We start from the raw sequence: 22,680 nt of genomic DNA, 5'->3' as shown, positions 1-22,680 counted from the left end.
ATTACAAACATATTGCAGTTGGGTTTAATGACACCTTGAGAACAATAGGTAGCTCTTGGTCTTGAGTGTCTTTTCCTTAGCCTTTCTTCTGCTCCATTCTCTTCCCTGCTATTTGTTAGATTTCAAAGCTAGCACACACAATTTTCTTAAATCAGTATATTAAGTGAATGGTGCAATGAGAAAGCAAAATATGGTAGTGATTCAGAACAAAATGTTTGATTTGTGAAGTCAAAACAACAGAAATAATTTTCTGGTTTGACATGAAGAAACTAGCCTGCTCATTTTATTTTTAAAATAGCAAATGGGAGTGTGTGAATTTATGATACTAACATTTGAGTGCTGTATTTTTTCCTTGGGTCAAGTGTAGTGCAATATCCCCAGGGCAGGTGTACAGTCAGCCAGCATATACATTGCCTCTGTCAGAAAAGCATTTTGCCCATTTTTCACAATCTTGATCTAATGGGGATTGTTAGGAAACATGGGAGATGGTACTACAAAGAGCTTCTCTTTGTAATCCTGTGCCTCTTTTCAGCAATTTTATCTATTGTTATGAATTGTGCTTGCTCTCTGGCTAATGTTATCTGTGTTCCTGTAGTCCTAGAGGAATTTAACTAAGAATATTCCTGTAGGGGTGTACGTGGCTCTCTCTGATCAGAGCGGGTTTTCTGATCACTTGTTACTGGAGCTGGATTTTAATCACTGTCCGTGGGGAAAGGAGCTCCTTGGTTGGCCGCTGAGCCATTCAACTTCCCTGTCAAACAGTCTGTGTTCTCTGATGCTCTAAAGCAACATCTGGGTGGAAGGAAGGGGAAAGCAAGTAATCATAATTGCGTATCACTCAAGCCAATAGAAATTACTGAGGAACATGTGTGTAAACCTTTTTGAATATTGAAAAGTGAGGTAGGAGTGGCAGAGAGCCAAAACAATTACTTTTGCAAGGGCTGTTATTTTCTCGATATAAATACTGGGCAGAAAGATGGAGGATGAACCCAAAATGTTTTCTGTCCCTGACACGTGTGCTGAAAGAATATATGTTACAGTGCATACTGTTATTTCACCTGGGGTTTCAAATGTTTGGCAACTAAATTGTAGAGATTTGGGAAATAACTGGGAATACTTTAGTGCAGAACTGTGAAGGAGCTGAGAGCAGCCTCTTTGTAGCAAATGAGGAAGTTGTTGCTTGTTGTACCCTCAGACCAAGGCATGCATTTTAACATGGGTGTGCTGTGTCCCTGGACTCCTCAGTTTGGTGTTTTGTGTCTGAGGGGGCATGATGAAAGCAACTCTGAGCTAGTCCCTTTAAAGGTCTTTAAATCTGGAGTTAAATGGTGTATGCCTTTTAACTGTTATGGGCCTTCATTTGAGGATTTGAGTTCAAAACTGGAGACCGTTTCATTCTTTCTCTGTGACACTCACTGCAGCTCCCCTTCCACCCGCCCTCCCTTATATTTAATTTTATAGTTCTTTCAGACATAAACATGAAAAAAAGCAATTTTGACTTAGTTTCTGAGTGTTGCTGCAAAGAAAAGTAACAAACATCTGTTTTTACCTTAACTGCATCCATATGTTCAACCTCCCCATCACCCTCCTTCCCAAAAAATTTACAGCCGTATTTGATGGGTACTGCATATTGTTGAATTAACTTTCTTCACAGTTAGATGAGAGGGTAAGTTCAGAGACTGGAAATAGCCATACTAAACAGTGGCCGGGAACTCCATTATAGCTAAGCCAAGTTTTCAAGTTCTTTACTTTCCTTCTTTCAATTTGCTTCCCTATTCTCCTTTTCCCCTTCCCACACCCCAAGAGAAGGGGAGATGACCTAGAAGGCTTTTTAGGAATGGGTAAAATCATATAAATGTTAACATAGGAAGTTTGCCTGTGGCTTTCATGCTTCTAAATTAATGAACATTCAAAATACAGTGTTACATAGGTATGTGTTTGGGATGCATACTGTGTGAATTGTTGTATAGGGCTGCTTACCTTGTTTCATTTTATTCCTTCTTGTTGTAGCATCTGGAACAATTCTGGCCTTACCAAAATTTTGGGTTTGTAGATGATTAACAGGAAAAGGGCAGTTTTACTTCAGTATTTGAGAAACAGTGAAATAAAATGTGGAATGATACTGTGTTTTACTTTGTGGCACACATCTTGCTTTCAGCCGTCTCAAGAGTTTGTTGAGCTAAAAATGTCTTTCAAACAAAGGTTATGTATGTCTTACCAGTTCTATGGTGTCCTTAATTGATGTGAAACTGGTTGTGCAAATTTCCTAAATGTTTCTACCTTCAGCCATATAAATGGCTGTGTGCTCCAGAGGAATCCAGCCATGAGAGAACACATGCCCCTCCTCTACTGCTGGAGGAGCTGTCTGTCTCTTTGTAATACTGACTGATGCTGGTAATAATTATTTTCAAGAAAGCTCAGTTAGAGACTCGGCTATAATTCATTAGAAAGGAAGTGGATGGTGACTTTCTGAGTGATGGGCATTTTACTGTATTTTCTCAGGTAAGTGGTAGGAAGGTCCTTTTCTTCAAAGGATATACTAACTATATCTCTGAGAAAAAGATTCCCTGGTCCTGCCTCATTTTCTTTGACTGGTTGAACAAAAGTGTGAGTGGCGTCTGGTGGCTCTTTCTGCTGTAACGTAAATTTAGCGATGGGGATTGATTCCAGTCCACCATCACATTTCTGCTGACAGAGGGAGGTCATCTTGCATCCTTCTGTATGTGATCCTTCTGACTGAGACATCAGAATATGGAGCTGACATCTGGATTGACTTTGAATACAATCTGGGAAAAGGAAGGAACCATTTGGGGTTGCTAATACACTCTCTTGGTCATTATTACAAATTGTGGAAACTAAAAAGAAAAACCTTTACTTTTTTTTTCATGGTAACCAGAAGGAACGCAAAAGATTTTTTTCTGAAGCCTAGCCACTATGTCTAGACGTATTTGTCCAAGTGTTGTTGCCTTTACTCAACCGTTCTTCAAATTTATTTTCTATTTCTGAAGACATCAGTAAAGATGGCAAACTCAAGCTAGATCATAAACAGTGTCTATTAAGACTGAAAATGGAGAACTTGTGATCCTCTGAGACAGGGTTTGGCAAAATCATTGTTCCACTGGTCAGCAGCTTCACCAGGTCTGACAGACACTTTGTGAAAACAGACAGTGTCTCTTGACTGGCAGGTTGAGGGCAGTACTTTGTACTTGATCTACATTAGTTTGAGCTCTTGTAATGACTAATGTATTGGAAAGACTGTGCATCAATACGTGATCTCTTGTGTTTCTTCTTATCGTTTTCCCTCACTATTGGCACTGCGTAAGTGTATAGTTTCCAGAGGTAGCATTGGGTAGCAAAAGGCATACCAGACATCCAGTGGTAGCAAAAGACATACCAGATTTCAAGGTTGAGATAAAAATTCTGACTCTATTTGAATGCTGAACATGAGCATTTGGGAATGAAAGTTTCTGTATTGATCATAAGTCAATATACAAGGAAATTAATAAATATAAAGCTCATTATTTCCTTGCTTTATCTATTCTCAGTTTTAAAAGGAATGCATGGGAGTTGTGTTTCAGGAATATTATATCCTGTATTCTTCTGGTTCTACCCTCAATGCAGGGCAGAATTCCCATTTGCTAGTAAAAATGTCCTGCTTAATCTGCAAGTAGGTTTGGGCACATCTTTTTAAAATCTGGATGTTTTGAAACAAACAGCATTTTATGGAAAGGGTAGGGCTGCTGACCAGTTCCTTTGTTAATGCCTCGTGTCGTACAAGACCTCAAAGTTTTTGTGATTCCCTTGTTATCTTGAGTCACAACCCCCCAGATTTGAATTTTAATGTAGTGTGTCTCATCAGCAGGAAGGAGACTCATGTGGTCTTACTAAGCTTTAGTGTTTCATGAGTCTGATACTGCTGTTCCTCAAAAAGTGCTCGCTGCATCACACTGTGTGTATGTCAGATTTCTGCCAGCTTTTTGATAACTTATGTATTCATACATAAGTTGTTTGAAGATTATGGTCCTTCCCAGAGTGGGCAAGAGTGTTAGAATCTGTTCACAGATTAATTTCAACTCCTGCTCTGGTGAGTTCAGATATTTCAAAAGCCCTGCCAAATATAATAAGGTCAAGTGTTTTGGATGGCATGTTTACTGTCAAGAGGATGGTTATTTTAAGGTCCCAGGTGCATTCTACTTTTATTTTTACTGTTATTTTTGTAACAGGAGAATGTCCTACTAATGGTCTTTATAATTATATAAAAATAGTAATTTGTAAGAATAAGGTCAGCATAAGTGTTATTCCATTGTCTCAAAAATTTTAAGGAGTGGCTAAAATAGACCAGGAAATGTAATTGTAGGTGCATTAAGGAAGGTTGAACCATGAAAGGAGAATTAGGGGAAAATAACTGAGGCATCAGCCCATGTACAGCCTGCTAGCCCTCAGCAAAGGCAAGGTGATTAGTTAAGCTCGCAATGAAAGAGATATAAACTAAGCTGAATGATTTGATATTTTCTGTACTATCAGCCTGTTTCTGTGCATGGTGCAGGGGGCCAACCTGACAAGAAGTAACTTGTTGAATTTTGGCTGCTTGATGTTATCTTTAAAGCAGTGGGCCAAGAGGTGGCAGCACGGAAAATTAGCTGGACATGCCTAGGGCAAGAAGTACAAGTTCACAGGTTTCAGCATAATTATTTTTAAGAAATCACTAAGCATAATATTTTCATGTGAAATGAAAATGAAGGAAGTGCTAAAGCATGTTGCTGAAGATACAGATAAACTTTTAAAACCCCCTTGTGTTATGCCTTCATGTTCTCCTATAGTTTTGCTGTTGGTAGTTTAATGCATCCTAACATTGTTTGCTCTTCTTGAATAAACCTGGAAGTAAGAATAAAAGCTCAGTATTGCTTTTCTTCTAGTTACTGCTGTGAAATGAAGCAATGGAGTTTAATGTGCAACACTTAATACCTGCAGAAACTTAAAAAAAGTTAACTTTTGTTTTTGAGTTATGATACAAACAGGATAAGCCAGTGTTAGAAAGGAAAAATGGAGCCAATAAAGAGGGTTTCTGATTATAATAGCTTGTTTCTGTTTAATATCATTGAGCAGGATGAGGTTTTGCAGAGTTTCTCATGGAAATAGCATCCACAGTACCAAAATGATTACCTCATTCTTAGTACCACTGCCAAGCACTTAGCCCCACAGTGAACACACGGGGTTGATTTTCAACATGAAACAAGCCAGAAGTGTGGAATGACATTTTCAGGTGACAGTTATGGTTCTATTGCCTGTAATTAGCACCTCTTAACATGCAAACCTGCCCGTGCCTTTTCCAGGCTGTGGAAGCTCAAATACGAAGTTTTGGACAGACCCCTTCCCAACTGCTCATAGAACCACATCCTCCAAGAAGTTCTGCCATGCAGGTGGTAAGTGCCCTATTAACTCTTTGAGACCTGCCATTGTGCTCACTTCCTTTGCTACCTTACCTCTGCAGAACTGGACACTTTCACTTTGCTTTTATGTGGTTGTGGAATTATGTTATTAAAACCAGCAGATGAGTTATGATTTGGTAGGAGTTGCATGCAGTGCTTGACTATTTTTTTTATTTCTTGCAGAAAAGACTGCATTGATTTCTAGTGTAGCTATTTTTTTGTCAGTGTAATCTAAGAACACTTCATCAGTTGATTTTGTTAGTACCATACCTGTACAGGTGAGAGCCAGTCATCATGGAGACAATTTAGTTAATCTTTGGCAGATTCCCCATGAACCTTGGATTTAGGAGGTGGAACTTCCTTGTCTTTTCCCCTAGGCATAGGTTTTCCCCTAAAACCAGGATTACTAGGAATTCATGAGCTGAAACTTACACAGCAAAGGATGTGACTAAATGTGTTTTGCAGTAAAGCTAGGGTGATAAAATCCAGGCAGTGAGCATTAACATGCTTTCCCTTTTACCTCTACTTGTGTCTAATATAATTTTTTTTTACAAACTATTATTACATTACTGATCATTTTTCATATCATGTTGTCTGCAGTCCTTGTGTTTAAAATATCATTTGTGTTGTCGTAGGTCCAGAACTAAGGATGTTAAGTGATAGTCTGACAAGTGGAGCAAATGGTCTGCTAATTCCAAAGGTTTTCAAAAAGTTACGTGTCCTTATTGTTAGGGTGGACATTTTACACTGCAATACAAAAAAACCCCCAAAACCCAAAAGCCTGTCATACAGGACATGCAAGAAGAAAATATGTCCTACTTGAGCAGACTAAAGTTATTAATTTTAAAACATATCTGAAGTATAGAAGGTTTTAAAAAATTGCACAGAAACATGAAATGTTTCCAAAGTAGCTTACAAACCTTGTGATGCAGGAGTCTCAGAAGTGTAAACTTCCTTGATAAACTGAGCTACTGGCCTTTCTCAAATGCATCACGGGTTGTATCTGAGAGCTGCTCAGCTGCCTGCGCCCCATGCCCAGGTCCCAGGCCAGCAGACACTGCAGGGACTGTTAGAAGAGTCCTGCTCACAGGGATGTTGGGGAGCCCAGGTACTCCCCTTCATGTAGCCACTTGCCATATGTGTGTCCGTCTGTCATGGTGCCATGCACTGAGCACTTGTTCTAATTTAAAGGGATTTGTTTCAGGAAGAGGAGCAACTCGAGAAGTTGATTATTGACGTATTAGTCAGACCCATTGTTATATAAATAAATTTGATACCAGAAAGTAGTTTGTGTGGTTTTATCGTAATATTTTTCATGATGCTGAATTACTGAAGATTTAGTATGTAATAGAAGAAGTTAAAATCTAAGAAGTTAGCTGTTTTTAACTCCTGTGGTTTTTTGGGCTGGGGTACTCCCAGAAAAAAAAAGCCCTTAGTTCTTCACTTGCTGGTTTTGTGGATATTAATTCATGTTTTCATAATAGCAATATATTAAGTGGTTTTAAAAGTATTCCTGGAGCTGAAATACAGTAAGGATATATTTCCTGCCATAATTTCAAATTATTTCTAGTTGTATTATTTACTGACTTTTGTTTTTGTGTGCATGTATGCATGAATACAGCTGAATTGGAAGTTACCACGTGCTGTGTTAAGTGCACGAGCCATAATATACACCAGGTGTAGTAATTAGCAGTCACACGAAGGCTGCCTATTTGTCTGGTTTTGCTGCTGTTGCTGTATCCCCTTGTGTTTTCGACCATCAGATAGCTGGATTTAATTGAGGCCACATCAGATGAGGCATTACTGACACCTTTAATTGAATGAGCATCCAGGGAGGATTAACTCATAATATTGATTGGCTTTTAGCCACTTGCTCAGAAGGGTGTCTGGATAGCTTATTAGTTGCTTTTATTTACACCTTTATGCAAGACTGTAAATAGGAATTCATAGAGCAATATGTTTTTCTAAGTATTCTTAATAACTTTTTTAAAAGGCGTGATAATAAAAATGCAAATGTATTTAATTTTTTATTAGTTCTGTATAAATATACATTAAATGTATGCACTTACATATACATGTATGTAATGAAATATTGCAGGTGGAGAATAGCCAAGGACACTTCATAATTTGGTTATTAGAAAGTTACAAATACTTGAGCAATGTGGCTACTGGTGGCCATGATGATTGTACCTCTGCATTTCATTGGGGTTCTCTTTTTTTCAGAAGTGCCACACAGTAATAAACCCATCAGATGTTGCTTTTTCTCCTCACGTTTGCTATCCAGATCCTCAATATTTTGTTTTGATGTTTGCAGTATTCTTAGAGAACTCAGTTAAAAAGTTAATAAACTTTTCAACTTACTAAACTAAAAAACCAAAAACCTAAAATATTATGTTGAAAATGAGAGTCTGGATTCGTTCCCTTCCTTTAGCATTTCTGGAAACAATATAGGATAGTGTCTGTAATCGCGTCCACTTTTTATTCTTCACAAGCGCATTTAATTATGTTTGTCTTTTGAAACATATTTGCAGGGAAGTCTTCTACTTTGCATTCATAAATCTTATTTTTGTACACCAGAAATATACACAGAACATATATCTAGTGTATGTGTGTATCTGTTTATTTTAATGTTCTTTCATGTTCTCATCTGGCTTGTAAAGAATTACAGTCTGCCAATTTAATGCAACCTGAGACAATCTCTGGGAGCAGGAATTTTTTTTGCTCACTATTTTTTGTGTTTCCCTCCTGGTTTGGCATTGCTTTCCTTGACATTTTGTCTCTGCAGATATGAAAGAGAATTCTTCTGGCAGAAATAGGCAATTTAAAACTTTTATTTTAATCTGCTGTGATCTCTAGCAAAGTCTGTATACAGACACCCTGTGTCCAACAAAGCTCTAAGATTAATAGGGTGCAGGCAGGATTTTCTACCTAAACTGTTACTTCCACAAGCCTTTCCACTTATTGCATTTGCTTTTCTGCTGGAGCTTCTTTTGGATCTCGTGGGTTTTAATTCAATCTTCCTTCTCTTGTCCTGTCTCTTTTCCTCCCCGTGTTCTCTTTTCCCGTGTATTTGGGTTCTTGTCGTGTGCACTCAACAGTATCTCCTCCTGCAGAGCCCCTTGATGTTCACAGAGCAAGCCCAACAGGATGTTATCATGGTCCTAAAGTTCCCGTCCAACTCCCCGGTCACTCACGTGGCTGCCAACACCCAGCCTGGCCTGGCCACTCCCGCCGTGATCACGGTCACTGCGAACAGGCTCTTTGCTGTCAACAAGTGGCACAGCCTCCCTGGTAAGTACATTAAAGCAAGGAGCCTAAGAAACCCCTGCCATCCAGCAGCACTTCTCGTCTTGTCACAATTTACTGCGGAACTGTTGTGAGTTTAAAGTGGAAAAAACAAATCCAGTTCATTGGCACAGCAGGCTCTTCACATGTGGGCTTAGTTTCTGCTTGGAAAGGTGATCTGAGGTATTGCAGCAAGATATGTAGCACACCAAAGGTTTGTAAAAACAATGTTTCTTTCCAGGCCATCAGGCACCATCACTGCTGCAGCAAGAAGACAAAAACAGTCTAAATATCACTATTTAGTCATAAAGACACACTCTTCCTCTTAAATTTGTTGTTCTGTCTGTTGGGAGCCTGAACCCCATATCATGTCAAAGGCAGTTTTAAAGCACATAGAACTTGCCTGAAATCTTCTCTGCTAGTTTTTTCTTGATTAAAAACTTGATATTCTGCTGTTAAAGCCAGCCCATGAGAATTAGAAGATAAAATATATAGGAAGTTTTACCTTAAACATCCCAAAGTTACTTATGTAGGTGCTTGTGTATTGTCAGTATGAAAGGAAAACAAAATAGCCATTTGCACAACTACTAATAAAATTAATTTTCCTTTTAAAGTGTGCTGTACTTAAGAATATAATTCTGCTTTTAATTCTGATATTCCATATAGATGTCCATCTTCCTTTCCATGACTATGACAGTCTTAGGCCCAAGCTGTGAAAGGAAGTTTATTTTGGTGCAGTATATTTGGTCAAACACTTTTAAAGAAAGGGGGGAAAAATGACCTTCTATTAAAATAAATTAAATAGAAGATACATCAGAGAAACACTTACATGGTTGAAATTCCTACTAAGAAATCTCGACCCATGGTCCTTGATTGCTTTTTGAAAAAAGCCAGATGACTCCCACACTTTTTCCTAATTCTTACAAATTACCTCTCAAATAGAAACATCTATGTATTATTTCACCCTCCTGAGAAACACTTCAAGAGAAAGGGGGGAAGGGAGACTTGTGTAAGATAACAAGTTGCAAGCAGGAACTATTTACAGGGCTCCTGAGATTTCTTTGCAAGGACGATGACCGTATCCTCTCATAGCTTGGATGTGTGACTGTGGGCATGTAATAGTCAAGGCTTTTAAAAAATGGCCTTTGTGAACATACAACTCATGGGAAGAAAATGTTCAAAAGTCGTAGGAGTTGGTCTTGATTTCAGCAGAATTCTGCTGGTTGATGATCCGTGAGCAAGCAACCAGTTTGCTGAGTGTGGTAATAACTGGTTTGAGTTGAACAGAGCTTTCAGATTTTTCAGGCTATTCGCTCACCTCTGAAAGGGAGAACAGTAAGCTGTGCTTTTGAGTTGCTGTTTTTTCATTTAGAGGCATTTTACACTTGTCTTGCCATTAGACAGAAACCAACCATAAATATTCCACAAAAAATCATTTCACCCCACTTCTGTGAGAGCACACATGAGTTGCAGGCTGTTAATAGAGTACTGTGCTTAAGATACCTGTCTGTGGACTCCTGAACCTTTGCTGTTGTTGACTTCCAATTTTATACCAAAATGGCATCTCCTAGGATGAGCGGGCAGGTATCATTACTGCTCATATCCCCTGCTGTGGGATTAGCATTGTCTTTGTTAATGAGGCATCATGATAAAAAAGTTGCCAAGTGACCAGTTGTCACTAATGTGTAATTAAAAAGCCCATTCCTGCCTTTGAATATGAATTTGGTGGCTTTGCTGACGTCTGATGACACTGGTAGCCTGCAGGATGCTCTCTTTTGTCACATAGATTTCATGTTTTGTATGAAATGTTAGTGTTTCATTGCAGTAGAGCTTTCAATTTACTTATGAATCAGTTATTTAAGAAATCCTTGTACTTGACACTAATTTTTATATTAAGCTGTGGATGGTAGGTAGAAAAATTGTATGTGTAATTATTTAGCCATTATTTTTTGTTTCTCTTCCAAGCAGGCGGATGGGGGGGGGGGGGGGGGCATGCTGGAAAGCAGTTTGTTTGTTTGTTTGTTCGTAGTGAAGCTGTGGAAAAAAAGGTTTTCTTTTTACCCTTGCAGGAGAATTCAGCGCATAAACATTTTATTGGTATGCCAGGTGCCCACGTGAAATGTGGGTTGGCAGAATTAATATATTAACTTCTATGCAAACTTGTGAATAAATGGGTTACTGGCTGACTATGAGATGACTATGAGATTTCCCTCTCTGCATCATAAACTGACTTTTTAAAAAAAATGTCCTTTGTGCTTCAGTTGTTCAAAGCAGTCCTTTAAAAAGTAAAGAGGAAAATAGTATTTGCTACAGTCAGCAGATGATTGTCACATTTTGTTTTCAGTCCTCTTTACCACTTAATTTTGTTTTGTTGCGACAGGAGAGGTTGCCAGTAAAGCATCTGCTAGAGCTTATGGCTCAGGACCAGAGCTGCTGCTGATGGCATACATTCAGAATAGCCCTAATCTAAAATAAATGTTTAATAAGCAGCCTGCAAAAGCACTAGGATTTTTTTTTGTTTTTCATTCAGTTGGTGCAGAAGAATCTTGAATAGTTAAAAAAGGAGCGTAGCTTTGATTTATAAAATATATGTGGCTTCATTTATTAAAAAAAAAAAAAAAGCAAAGTTTTAAAATCTTCTTTCCTGAATTCCAGCTCATCAAGGTGCTGTACAAGACCAGCCTTACCAGCTGCCAGTGGAAATCGATCCTCTCATAGGTCTGTCACTTCCTTCTCTCTTTGCGATTCATTAAGCTCTGTATGGTGGCCCTGAAGTGTAGATTACGGTTGTTTTTCACTTGCTGGTTGCTGGGAATGGAATTTTCCTGATAAACCATTTGCATGCAAATTGGAATGCAATGAGCTGTGGCTATGCTGGTATTTCATCAACTCCCCCTCGTTGGTTTGCCTAATTTGAACAGGCCTAGGACGCGTGTCAGTGAAAATTAATATGGATGCTGTAATAATGTGTGATTGAGAATGTGCATGAAGTACTGTCAGGATAATATTGGATCTTTTCATCACTCAGACTTGTTGATGAGCAGGAGTGAGGCACGTTATGATGAATCGGTGCACTGGTAATGTGATGGAGCTCCTTTGCTGAGGAAATTTTCATAATAACAGTGGGGTTCTTAACTGCACCGTGTTGTGAAAAATAAAACCATGGTGCTAGGGTTCCATCATTAAAGGAGATCAATCCTTTCTTCATAGACCTGCTGTTCAGGCTGAGGGGATTAATGTGTAATTGCAAAGCAGTTTCAAAGTCAAAATATACAGCCCGCTCCGGTTTTGTGTTGAGATATTGGTATTCATTTTTCAAGGGTGTTGCATCTTTTGATCAGCTTCACCAGTTAAATTTGTGCATGTTTTTCTTTTATTAAAAAGGGGTGGACGAATGTCTCTCCTTTATGTAATGACTCAGTGTAGTAGATTCAATTTATGACTTTTTATTATAGAGGTTTATCAGTTTATATAGAGCTGATTTTTCAGTTAGCAGAGTTAGAGTTTGGTCAGTTCTTTCATTACTGGCCCAACTTTGGGGAGTGCATATTTGGAGTCTGTAGCATGGCAAATAGAACCATAAACATGATGTGAGAAGAAAAACTTGTGTTTTGGTGTTAGGGTACCTAACACCAAAACACAAGCTAGCTGTGGGATGGGAGCAAAGAAGACAGGAATCTGTGCCCCCCCCGCCCAATTTTGTAAACTTCGAGCTTAGTTTAAAAGCCAGCAGTTTCAGCATGGTTTAATTGGAAAAGTGGTGTGGCCAATTATAGAAGCATGGAAAAATCAGAGCTAGGTTAGAATGACAGGTCTGTCGGACAGTAAGAATTCATTTCAAAACTAATGTGTGCATCCGAGGAGGAAGTGTGATATTGTCTGTAGATAATCCAGACTCTTCCTGTGTAGCCATTTTGCTGGGTAAGCTTAGGAACAGTGGGAGCATATGAAACCATTTTATAGATCTGATAAAATTAAAGTGTTTTTCCCAAGTTTCTGAAATCAATCGTCATCTGAATAATGCAATAGTTATGAGGCACACACGTGCTGCAATTCTCCTTTTCTTCCTGAAACAGATTTTATCAAAAAAATGTTTGTAGAAGGAAATTTGTGCTCTGCTTTAAAACCTGCTCTCAGGTAGATCTTAGAAGGAAATTTGTGCTCTGCTTTAAAACCTGCTCTCAAGTAGATCTTAGAAGTATAAATAAATATTACAGCAAAAAACCCCAAAGCACATTGGTACCGAGACCTTTAAAGTTAATGTTCACATTCTGAAGAATGGTTTAATATTCTCTTCCTACAATAGATCTGAAATCAGCCTTGTGATTACACTGGACATAGTTTAAAAGGTTTAAGGCTTTCTTTGTCATTGCTAAGTAGCATCATTGGGTGCAAGCAAGTAATTATGTAGGTAATATTAGAGTTTTTTAATTGTGGCTAGACACATTTACCTAGAAATGGCACCTAAGAGGAGCACGAAATTACACTTTTATGGTTATAGCAGGAATCTTGTTGCTGTCTTAGTCGTAAGGAGGGATTCCTGCCCTCCTCATTTTCCTGGTATACAGGAAGACATAAAAGAGCAATGTCTGATATGACACAGACCCTAGACCTCTTTTTGAGGTGAAGTGTTGTTAAGGCATATCCTCACCGAATTAGATGATCTGCATGCCTTTTGAGGTTCCTTTGCTGCTATTTTGTCATACAGAGCAGTTCACTCTGCATTTATTACGTGGTGCTGTTACTCTTTAAGTGGCCCCAAGATCAGTGAAGGCCACATTTGTGTTACCTGCAGAGAGCAAGTGGCAACACTTTGCTAAATTATTTGCTACCCATATGGACAAGAAAGTATCAACATATTAAATATAGCAAAAGCATAAATAAATGAAAGATTTGATATGGAGTAAATGGAATAAGCCCAAGGCTTGGGAGGTAGCTGGCCTGTGAAAATGAAAAGGAGTCAAAGAACAAAGAGTAAAGAAGAGCACTGGACCAGGACAGAGGTAGGTCTGGAAGACCACCTGGATGGAAGTAATGGTGCTCCAAGCAGTTGGCAGACAAACCCAGGAGAAATTACTTGCCTGGGATGGAAATCAGGTTCCCTCAGGAACAAAGCACACACTGAAAGTTCTTCCTACAGTGTAGAATTTTCATGATGTATGTGTATGGGACCTATATATGTGTGTGTGTATATATGTATATGCACACCTTATTAATCTAAGGACAAGATATAATATGACAAATATGTTCACTAATTGATTCCTGTCCATTTTATGGGTTCCCAATGCAAGAGTATCTCAGGAAATAAAACATTAAATAGGGCAAATAACTTCTCCCAACCCTAAAGTTAATTGTGGAGATAAGCTGGTTAATATTTGTGCCATGCTTAAAAAAATATGAACAGTAGTGGTGTTTGCTGATGTTTTTCTTTTTTCAAATGGGACTGCTTGCAATAAAATACAACTGATGTACAATTTAAAGTCATGATCCTTTGTGTGCTGATTTGAACCACTATGTGGTTTGTGTATTGTCTTATCATTACATTCCTTTGCTTTTTTTGTAATTTTTAATTTTTTATACTTCAAGGAGGGAAGGAATCTTATTACATTTCTGTGTACCGTTGCCTATGTTCATTCTTCCATTTATTTCTAAGTTGCATGTCACTTAAAAAGGGGATTTCTTCTATTTTAGAATATATACTACAAGGAATTAGCATTGTTCCTAGAAGTGTAATGAGAATTAAAAGTAAAATTAGAAAGGAAATGTCCCTGCCACAAAGAAAAAAAAAAAAAAAAGTAACAGAAGTGAGAGAAGTGAGGAATGTATTTGGTGTGAATGTAAGTTTCTAAATTGTGCTTTTGTTCTGTGAAGGTGGATGCTAAAATGTCTTTGTCTGTATGTTTTTCGGTTCAGCCAGCAATACAGGTATGCACAGAAGGCAGATCACTGACCTTTTAGACCAAAGCATTCAGGTGCATTCCCAGTGTTTTGTCATCACCTCTGACAATCGTTACATCTTAGTCTGTGGCTTCTGGGACAAGAGTTTCCGTGTTTACTCTACTGACTCAGGTAATGTATTTTTAAAATATGGAAACAGCCTAAAATATTTTTTTCTGTTCGTAATTAGCCTACTGTTTCAAATAAAGGAGGAGGGGTGGAGTGTGTATTTATTCCCCTATTAATGATGTTTGTCAAATCTTTCGTTGCCTATTGCTGCCATGTATTGTGTGCTATCATTTTTGAGGAATGATAGCAAATGTGAGAGAAGGAGCTCTGGTTTAGACTGAGCTTCACACTCCAAGCTTACAGGACAGGGATGCGGCTGATGGACTGTAGTTTTCACAGGTGAGAGTTTGTGAAGCCTGGCACATTATGAGAGTTAATTATTCTTAAAGTATTTATGTGAATTTAACTCTGGTTTTCAGCACCAGAGAACTGGGTTTTTTCAGGAAATACAGGCAAGTACCATAGAATAAGAAGAGAAGTTTTGAAATCTGGTAAAATAATACTGTGAAAGCCTTTGAAAGCCATGCCATACAAGAAGAACAGATTTGGAGCCACTGAATTCTTTTGTATAGCATAAAAAACTGATCGATATAATGGGCAGCAGTTAAATTAGTCTGTCAGCTGGAGTGTGTCCAAACCATTGAAGTCATACATGTGTCATGCTAAATCTTTCCATGTAGGAGCTACAGGAATTTAAAAGCCATGGAACCCCAGGAAAAGCTAGGCATGATTTTTTTTTTCCTTTCATTATCTTATAATGGAAATAGCGACCTCACTGCAAGGTACTTCTTTGGGATTAATGACCCAGTGTGGTTAATGGGTATGTGCCATCAAGCTTTCCAGTAGGTTATTAATCCCTAGGGAATATCCTGCATGTTTGTCATTGTTTCTTAAAGATATTAGTTAACAGTGTTTTTCACACTTGGCAAACCAAAATATTTGACAAAACAGAATGGTCTTTAATGAAAATATTTTAAGACTTTAGATCTCATGGCGTAGTTCAGTATTTCTGTCATTTTTACAATTTTAAATCCTTAAGTATAAAGGAGAAGTTCCATTTATGTAATACTGACTGCCCACAATTCATTATACAGACATCTTGTTAGACCCTTCTTAGGTTAATTTTCTCATTGATGAAAATAAATTTACATAGAACTGTGAATTTAAAGTGGATCTTCTGAAAGGATAGCTAGCAGTAATAAATATTCAGTGTATGTGCTTGATTTAGATGAATAGAGAAATAATTCTATTATATCAAAGGATGTATTTTACTTTGCACGTATGGTTTTGGTAGCCTTGCCCTGTATCAATGTGAGCTGCAAATAACTCTTTAAGTTATTTCCTCTGTGTATGGCAGATTCACCAGGCACCTTGTTACTACCATAACTAATCAGGGTATAAACCAAAATACCATTGTCACAAAAATTTCAGATTTGTTTCTTCTATTTGTCAATATAGCAACTGTAGCATAAATGAAGTGAATTCAGATGTAGTTTACTTTGCTTGAAATTGAAATGAGAATAAAGTAGGGAAATATTTTGAAATCAACAGAACACCAAGGGGAAAAGATGATGTGATCAGTAATGCATGAAGGCAAGTGATCACAAGTGTTGAATTCAATTACATTTTAGCACTTGCACAAAAAAAAAAAAAAAAAAAAAAGAACCTATCAGATTTTCCTATCAGATCGTTTGTTTGTTTGTTTTTAATAGGGAATACTTTCAACTTAAATCATGGGTTATCAGCATAGCCAATATAGCAGAATCACAATAAAACCTTCCTTCAGCAGTGAGAATGAATTCTAGACAGTGTTTTAGCTTCAGTACTGCAGGCTTGAGTCTTATTTTTCTTTTAATTATTTGTAGCACAGCTGTCAAATAAAATATTAACTAGAAAATTTGTTCTGTCAGAAAGGGATATCTGAGTGCAAATGAAAAAGTTTGATATTACTGTATAGAGAGAACAACTCATGTTAAAGGAAACAAGAAAGTTTGAGGAACTCTTATGAAATTAGTAAATTTTTTTTTTAGCAATATAAAATACCAAAATCTTATTTATTGTTTTGATGAAATTCATTGAATCTTAGGCTGTGAAGTAACAAAATAAAAATTACCAGGCAGAAATAACCCTGTAAAATGTTGTTTTCTAGAACAGAACCTATAAAATTAGAAATAATTGAGAAGGAGATATATAACTGTATATAACTCAGTGATGTTTATAGCATAAACTTGCTTTCTAGAAGTATAAATTACTCCAGGTAATGTCAATAAAACTGAAAAATATATCATGAAAAATATATCACATAGTTATTTGATCCCTGAGTTACCCACCCTTGCACTACAAGGTGGATATGCACAGTAAGAGTGCAGCCAGGGGTTTGCCCTGTCCACTCAGAAATGGCTCATGTGGTAGCACTTCATCTCACAATTTCCCTTTGAAGGTTAGAGATGGCTTATAAGTTTTTCAGTGTTTGATTTTGAATCTGATGTACAGGTTTCCTTTAAATTGCAAAATTGCATCTTGTTATTTTAATTTTTTCTTCATGTACTAAAGGAAAAGCTAGGCATGATTTTTTTTTTCCACTTGCACAAATTTTTTTGGTGTTTTTTTTTTTTTTTTTTTTTTTTGTGTTTTTTTTTTGTGGTTTTTTTTTTTAGAAATTCAAATACACATCTTGGTATTTTCTGGTTTTCTTCTTTAATGAAATTACCTTTCTGATCTTATTATAAATTGGGCTGCAAACTATTTCTGTTCTTTCCTCAGAATCACTCCCTTAAGTCTTTTGTTCCCATTAATTGTTATTTAGTGGCTGGATACAAATACAGTGCTTTTGTACTGGTTAAGAAGAGACTGTGAAGTGTTCCCTGTTACCCATATTAAGGGACCAATAATTTTTAATTCATGCAACAAAATATTTTATAAAAATGTTCTTAAGTCCCAACACTGATCTGTGTTACTTATTATTTTTTAAATGCTTTTCAGAACATTTAATTTAATATTATTTGTTTATATTCAGAAATGCAGTAGTCTGTATTTGCTGTTTCTTTTTTTGGCCTGTCATGTCAGTTGTTCCAAAGCCATGATTTTTTCCCTTCTGTTCCTCCTTGTTCTTTAGTCAGCCCAAAGAACAAATAGTCATTTGGGCTGAGAAAGCCAGGGTCACACATTGGAGGATCATGCTTCACAAAAGTGTGTTTGGGTGCAGGATTTGTCCTGGCCCCAGCTACCTGAAGGGACTGAGTACATGCATGAGAAAAGTGTGTGTGTGTTCTTTATCCTGCCTCTTCAAAATCTGTAATTGCTGGGCTTCAGCAAATCCAGTTAGACTTTTAAATAAAGTATAATATTGAGGGACTGAAAGTATTTTTTGTATGGATTGTATGGACTACTGCACTTTTAATTAAGTTCCCGCCAAATAAAAAAAAATAAAATAAAATAGTACTCCCCACTACAGTTCTATTTTGAATTTTTTTTTATTTTTTGGATAAAGAAAATAGTTCTGAAATACTTTCTTTGTCTTAGAATAAGAGGGTAGTTTTTAAAGAATCAATTTGCTGTGTTCCAGGTAAAATGATGCAAGTAGTGTTTGGCCACTGGGATGTTGTGACCTGTCTGGCTCGTTCAGAGTCGTACATTGGAGGGAATTGTTACATCCTCTCAGGATCCCGGGACGCAACCTTGCTGCTCTGGTACTGGAATGGCAAAACCAGCATCATCGGTGATAACCCAAGAGGTAAGAAAAAACCAAAACCACCTGGTTTATAAGGAGGTTGTCTCAAAATGCCTTGAGCAAACGCTTTAGAGAGCAGAATTTTAGGTAGGGTGCTATGTGTCCAATCCTCACAATCACATACAAGGCATCTTCTCTGACCCTGTTTAAATATTAGTAAAAACTGCTCTGAAGAGGGCAAAATAAACATCTGGAAAGCGAGAAGTAGTATTAGATCTGTCATATATTGCAGTTATAGCTGGCACACAGTTTTATATAATCAAAACAATACCTGACATCTTCCAAATTAATCAGTTTGGTAAAGCTGTGTGTTCCATATTCAGTCTGTTACTCATCTGGAGTTATTTGAATTTGAAACACAGAGGTGAATTGACTGAAAATTGCATGATGTGAGTGACTTTGAAGAAGCACAACTAATTAATATCAGAACGAATATCTGGATTTAACTTGCAAATTATTTGATGTTGATTGTGAAAGCTATTCAAAAGTTGAAGAAAATGCACTTCATTTCACACAGTTGCAGAATCTTGAGGCAGAGGATGTGTGAGAACTATCCCTATTATCTTTCCAAGCAGCCCTGTTCAAGAGATGGGAGTTTGTCTGAGAAGTGGCTAGCAGAGTTTCATGAGCATCTTTAAATAAATATGGCTTTGCTTGAGGGAAAAAAAAATCTCTGTGAATACTTTATACATATTTTGCAGTCTATCAATTTAAAGAAAATGCAAACTCTGTGTTATTTTTGCAGACCTTAAACATTGGAAAGTCCAAAGAGTTTGTAGATTCCTAAGTGTGCCTTGAGAAGTTGTGCTTGTCCCACACTTGCCAGGCTTGCCTGCTGTGTGAACGAGACCTTGAGGCTATAGGCTCCTTGATTACCCTAACAAATCATTTGCTGAGGTTCTGTACCTAGTATTTGACTCAAATATGTACATTTTGTTGCACTCCATTGACTGTCTTCTCTAATGCAGATTTCTAAGGTATTTATTAGAATTTTGCAGTTTTCAGAGGCAATGCCAGGCAATTCTAGCTGCTCTTTAAAATCACACAGTAGCTACCTGGTGAATCTCTGTGCTTGTAGTTCTACTAGACTTGGACTTCTAGGGAATTGCAATGGCTCCTGAGTTTACCAACTGCCTTTATGTAAGGTGTTTTGGTGATACAGCATGCCTGGAAACCTCTGTTATCAATCGGAATCTCGTGGCACTATACATAGTCCTAGACATGGGTATAGACAGTTCCTGCTTCAAAGAGATGGTAATCTGGGGTGTTTAATTTTTCCCAGAAATAGCTGTTTGTAGGCTTCTCTGTTCAGTCAAAAATTTTTTTGAAAAGACAAATGAAAGGAGCTGTTTCTGCTTAGTTCTGTTTTTGTCAGAAATGGAAAGCACCAGCAGATTTTTTTGGGTTCTGAGCACTGTTACTGCAGCTGTAACTTCCATCCATTTGCAGGATGTTGATATTTTACTGGTCTAATGTCTTTCCATATTTGAAGGTAATGATTCTTTTATTTCAAAATATAGTTTATTCACACTTTTAATGAGCACTATTCACTGGAATTTTACATACTCTCAAAGTTGATATTTCTTCTCTGTTTTTTCTCTATTTAATTATCTCTAATGTCCATCTTAAGATGACTTCACAGTAATGTGCATTTAATGGTACTTTACCAAATCATGGTACCAGAGTAATTTCAAGAAAAAGTGATTTAAACCAGGGAGTGTTTCTTTCCTCCTCTCATAGTACCTATTGCCTCAGATGTACATCAGCCAGCAGGCTGGTATGATCCATCTACTCTAAATAATATCCCCTTAGGCACCCATTATTCCACCAGTTGCATTTTATTTAGATTTACTTGTCTGATTTCTTTACTTTCAGAGAACTGAGCTCTGGATCTCTGGCTCTGTATATGCATGTTTTAGAATGATACTTAAGTTGAAAAGCCAGGGAGGCTGTGGCACACATGATAAATAAGTGGCTTGGTATTCTTTATCAAGAACAATTCTTGAGCTAACTTGACTGTATTGAAAAAAATTTCTGGTTTTGGTTTAACAGAAGAAAAATGTTACTGAAATACTAATTATTTACATAATTTAGCTTTTAACTTTGAGGCTGACTTTTTAAAGAAATTATAGCTATTGGAGTCTCGCTATCTTATCTGGTTTCTCCCCAATACCCCTCAAATACACTGATCAATGTAAACCAAATCTGACAAATGGAGGTCTCAGAGATATGAAATTTCTATACATGTGACACGTCTTCTGGAAACTATTTTATTCTTCACAAAACAGCTTGATTACATTTAGGTTAAATCAGTTTTTTCCTTCTCAAATTAAAACCTGAAATGCAAAAAAAAAATTCATTATGCTCTTTGATCAAATGTAGAGTTTTCCTCTTTCTAAATTAATTGGTTTTGAAAACGTAAACGCATGGCACTACTTCACTTTGGAGCACGGGCCTTTTTCTGATGCAAAAATGTTTCTGGGGACAATTTCTGACCAAGCCTTGTAATAATTCAGAGCAGAGCTGAGGACCTGAAGTAGTTTCATCCTTTAGAATAGCCTTGAGCCGTTTTGCTTTCACATTAATTAGCATAATGTACTGTGGAGGTGTAAAGTCACTTTGCATAGTGCAAGGGGGTTTTCCTTTCCTCTCCTTGGCTTGTGTCTGGCTTGGGGGAGGTAGGAGGGAGAGGATATGGCTCTCCCCTCGGTACTCCTTGGAGCCCATGTGTGATCTGTGGCACACAAAGTTGGCTTCTGCATATTTAGAGGCTCCAATGCACCACTTGAGGATGTGACATTATGCACCAGGACTTGTGTGGTAGAATGTGTGTAGATTCCTGGGAGAGGGCTGTGGGAAGATGCTGTGTTTTGTCCTTGCCCAGCCTAAGGAGGTGGAGGTGGAGGGGAGGCAAGAAGTGGGGGGTGGGAGAAGGGATTGTGTGATGGCTGGAGAAAAGAGATGAGAGAATTCATTTACATACAAATGGTGAGCATCACTTTCAGATCCCACTTTCTCTTTGAAGCTCAAGTGGCAACTCCTGATGTTTGAACATTTCCTAGGTTGGGGGATCAAATTTTCCTTTGTAATCACAGAACCATAGGAAACAGGGTGGGCAGGAGCTTTGGTCACCTGATCTATTCTCTTTTCCAAATGAGGGCTTAACGATGCCAAAACCAATCTCCACTGATGTTTCTCCAACCTTTCCTTAAAAACTACAGCAAATGCATTTTTGGGCCTTCGAAGCTCCATCCTTAGCAGTCTTTTCCTAGTATTCAGCCTAGTATCCAGTTCTTTTTGCAGCATTTGCATTCTATCATCTTTTATCTATTTTTCCTTTGTGTAGGGAACAGATTATTTCCGTCTTGCAGCTACTTCCAGCTATTTGGATTGCCATGACCTGCAATTCTTTGCCTCCAACTTAAATAGCTCAATTCTTTGTTTTTTGCCACAAGTCATGTTTTTCCAGACCTCTAATTTTTTTGTGTGTTCCTCTCCTCAGTTGACTGTCTTCCTCAAAGTAGACCCAGGAATGCAGCTGAAGTCTTTCCAGTAATAAGTAGAAAACAACCTGTTTTACAGACCAGTATTTTCACATCCCCAGGGAATATCTCTTTCTTTCAAAGCACCATGACACTGTCAATTCTTTTACGGGCATGAGCTAGTATGAATTTCAGTGTTTTCTGAAGAATCTATTCACTTGTATCTCCTTCTCTGTGTAGTTTAGCTGTGCAATCTCATCTTTAAACTTTCTGAAGTGTATTCTTTTTTAGACTGTTTCTCCAATTTGTCAAACTTACTTTGAATTCTCATCCTGTCCTCCAGCAGCCTTGCAGCAACTCATATCTGCAAATATACTTTGCAGTCTTATTCTATTAAATTGGTCATTAAAGGAAATGTTAGCTAGTACACAGTTCAGGAATGCCCATCAATACATTTACCGTTTTGACAATGAATAGCTCTCAGAATATAGCTTTCCAATATATAATAGTATCTTCTGAATGTGTGCTTCCCTGTTTTCTTTAAGAAATTGCTCATATGCAACAGCACTGGAGTTCTTACTAAAGTAAAAATATGTGGTCTCTCAGAACACGTCCTGTTACTTTGCCATTGCAAGAAAAAAATAGCTTTGACATGATTTTTTCAGAACAAATCCAAGTCAGCTGTTACTCATCTCCTTGTTTTCTTGTAGGAAATTGTCTGTGTATATATAAAAATGTAAATGTCCTG

General features: G+C 37.5%; 1 protein-coding gene across 4 annotated transcripts in view; it reads left to right on the top strand.

Moving 5' to 3' along the window:
• The window catches only part of LRBA (LPS responsive beige-like anchor protein), a 369,042-nt gene that overhangs the window by 323,747 nt on the left and 22,615 nt on the right, over window positions 1-22,680 (top strand). For 3 of the 4 annotated variants that reach the window (XM_041411916.1, XM_041411917.1, XM_041411914.1), the window contains exons 49-53: window positions 5,334-5,423; window positions 8,528-8,720; window positions 11,370-11,432; window positions 14,628-14,783; window positions 18,286-18,453. In XM_041411916.1, coding sequence (XP_041267850.1) covers window positions 5,334-5,423; window positions 8,528-8,720; window positions 11,370-11,432; window positions 14,628-14,783; window positions 18,286-18,453 — 670 coding nt within the window. The remainder of the gene's footprint in view (window positions 1-5,333; window positions 5,424-8,527; window positions 8,721-11,369; window positions 11,433-14,627; window positions 14,784-18,285; window positions 18,454-22,680) is intronic. The other variant, XM_041411918.1, reaches the window with a different exon arrangement.

This window comes from Onychostruthus taczanowskii, unplaced genomic scaffold, assembly GCF_017590055.1.
Source record: "Onychostruthus taczanowskii isolate IOZ18803 unplaced genomic scaffold, ASM1759005v1 scaffold38, whole genome shotgun sequence".
NCBI classification, from domain to species: Eukaryota; Metazoa; Chordata; class Aves; order Passeriformes; family Passeridae; genus Onychostruthus; species Onychostruthus taczanowskii.
This window is presented reverse-complemented; position numbering and strand designations above follow the sequence as displayed.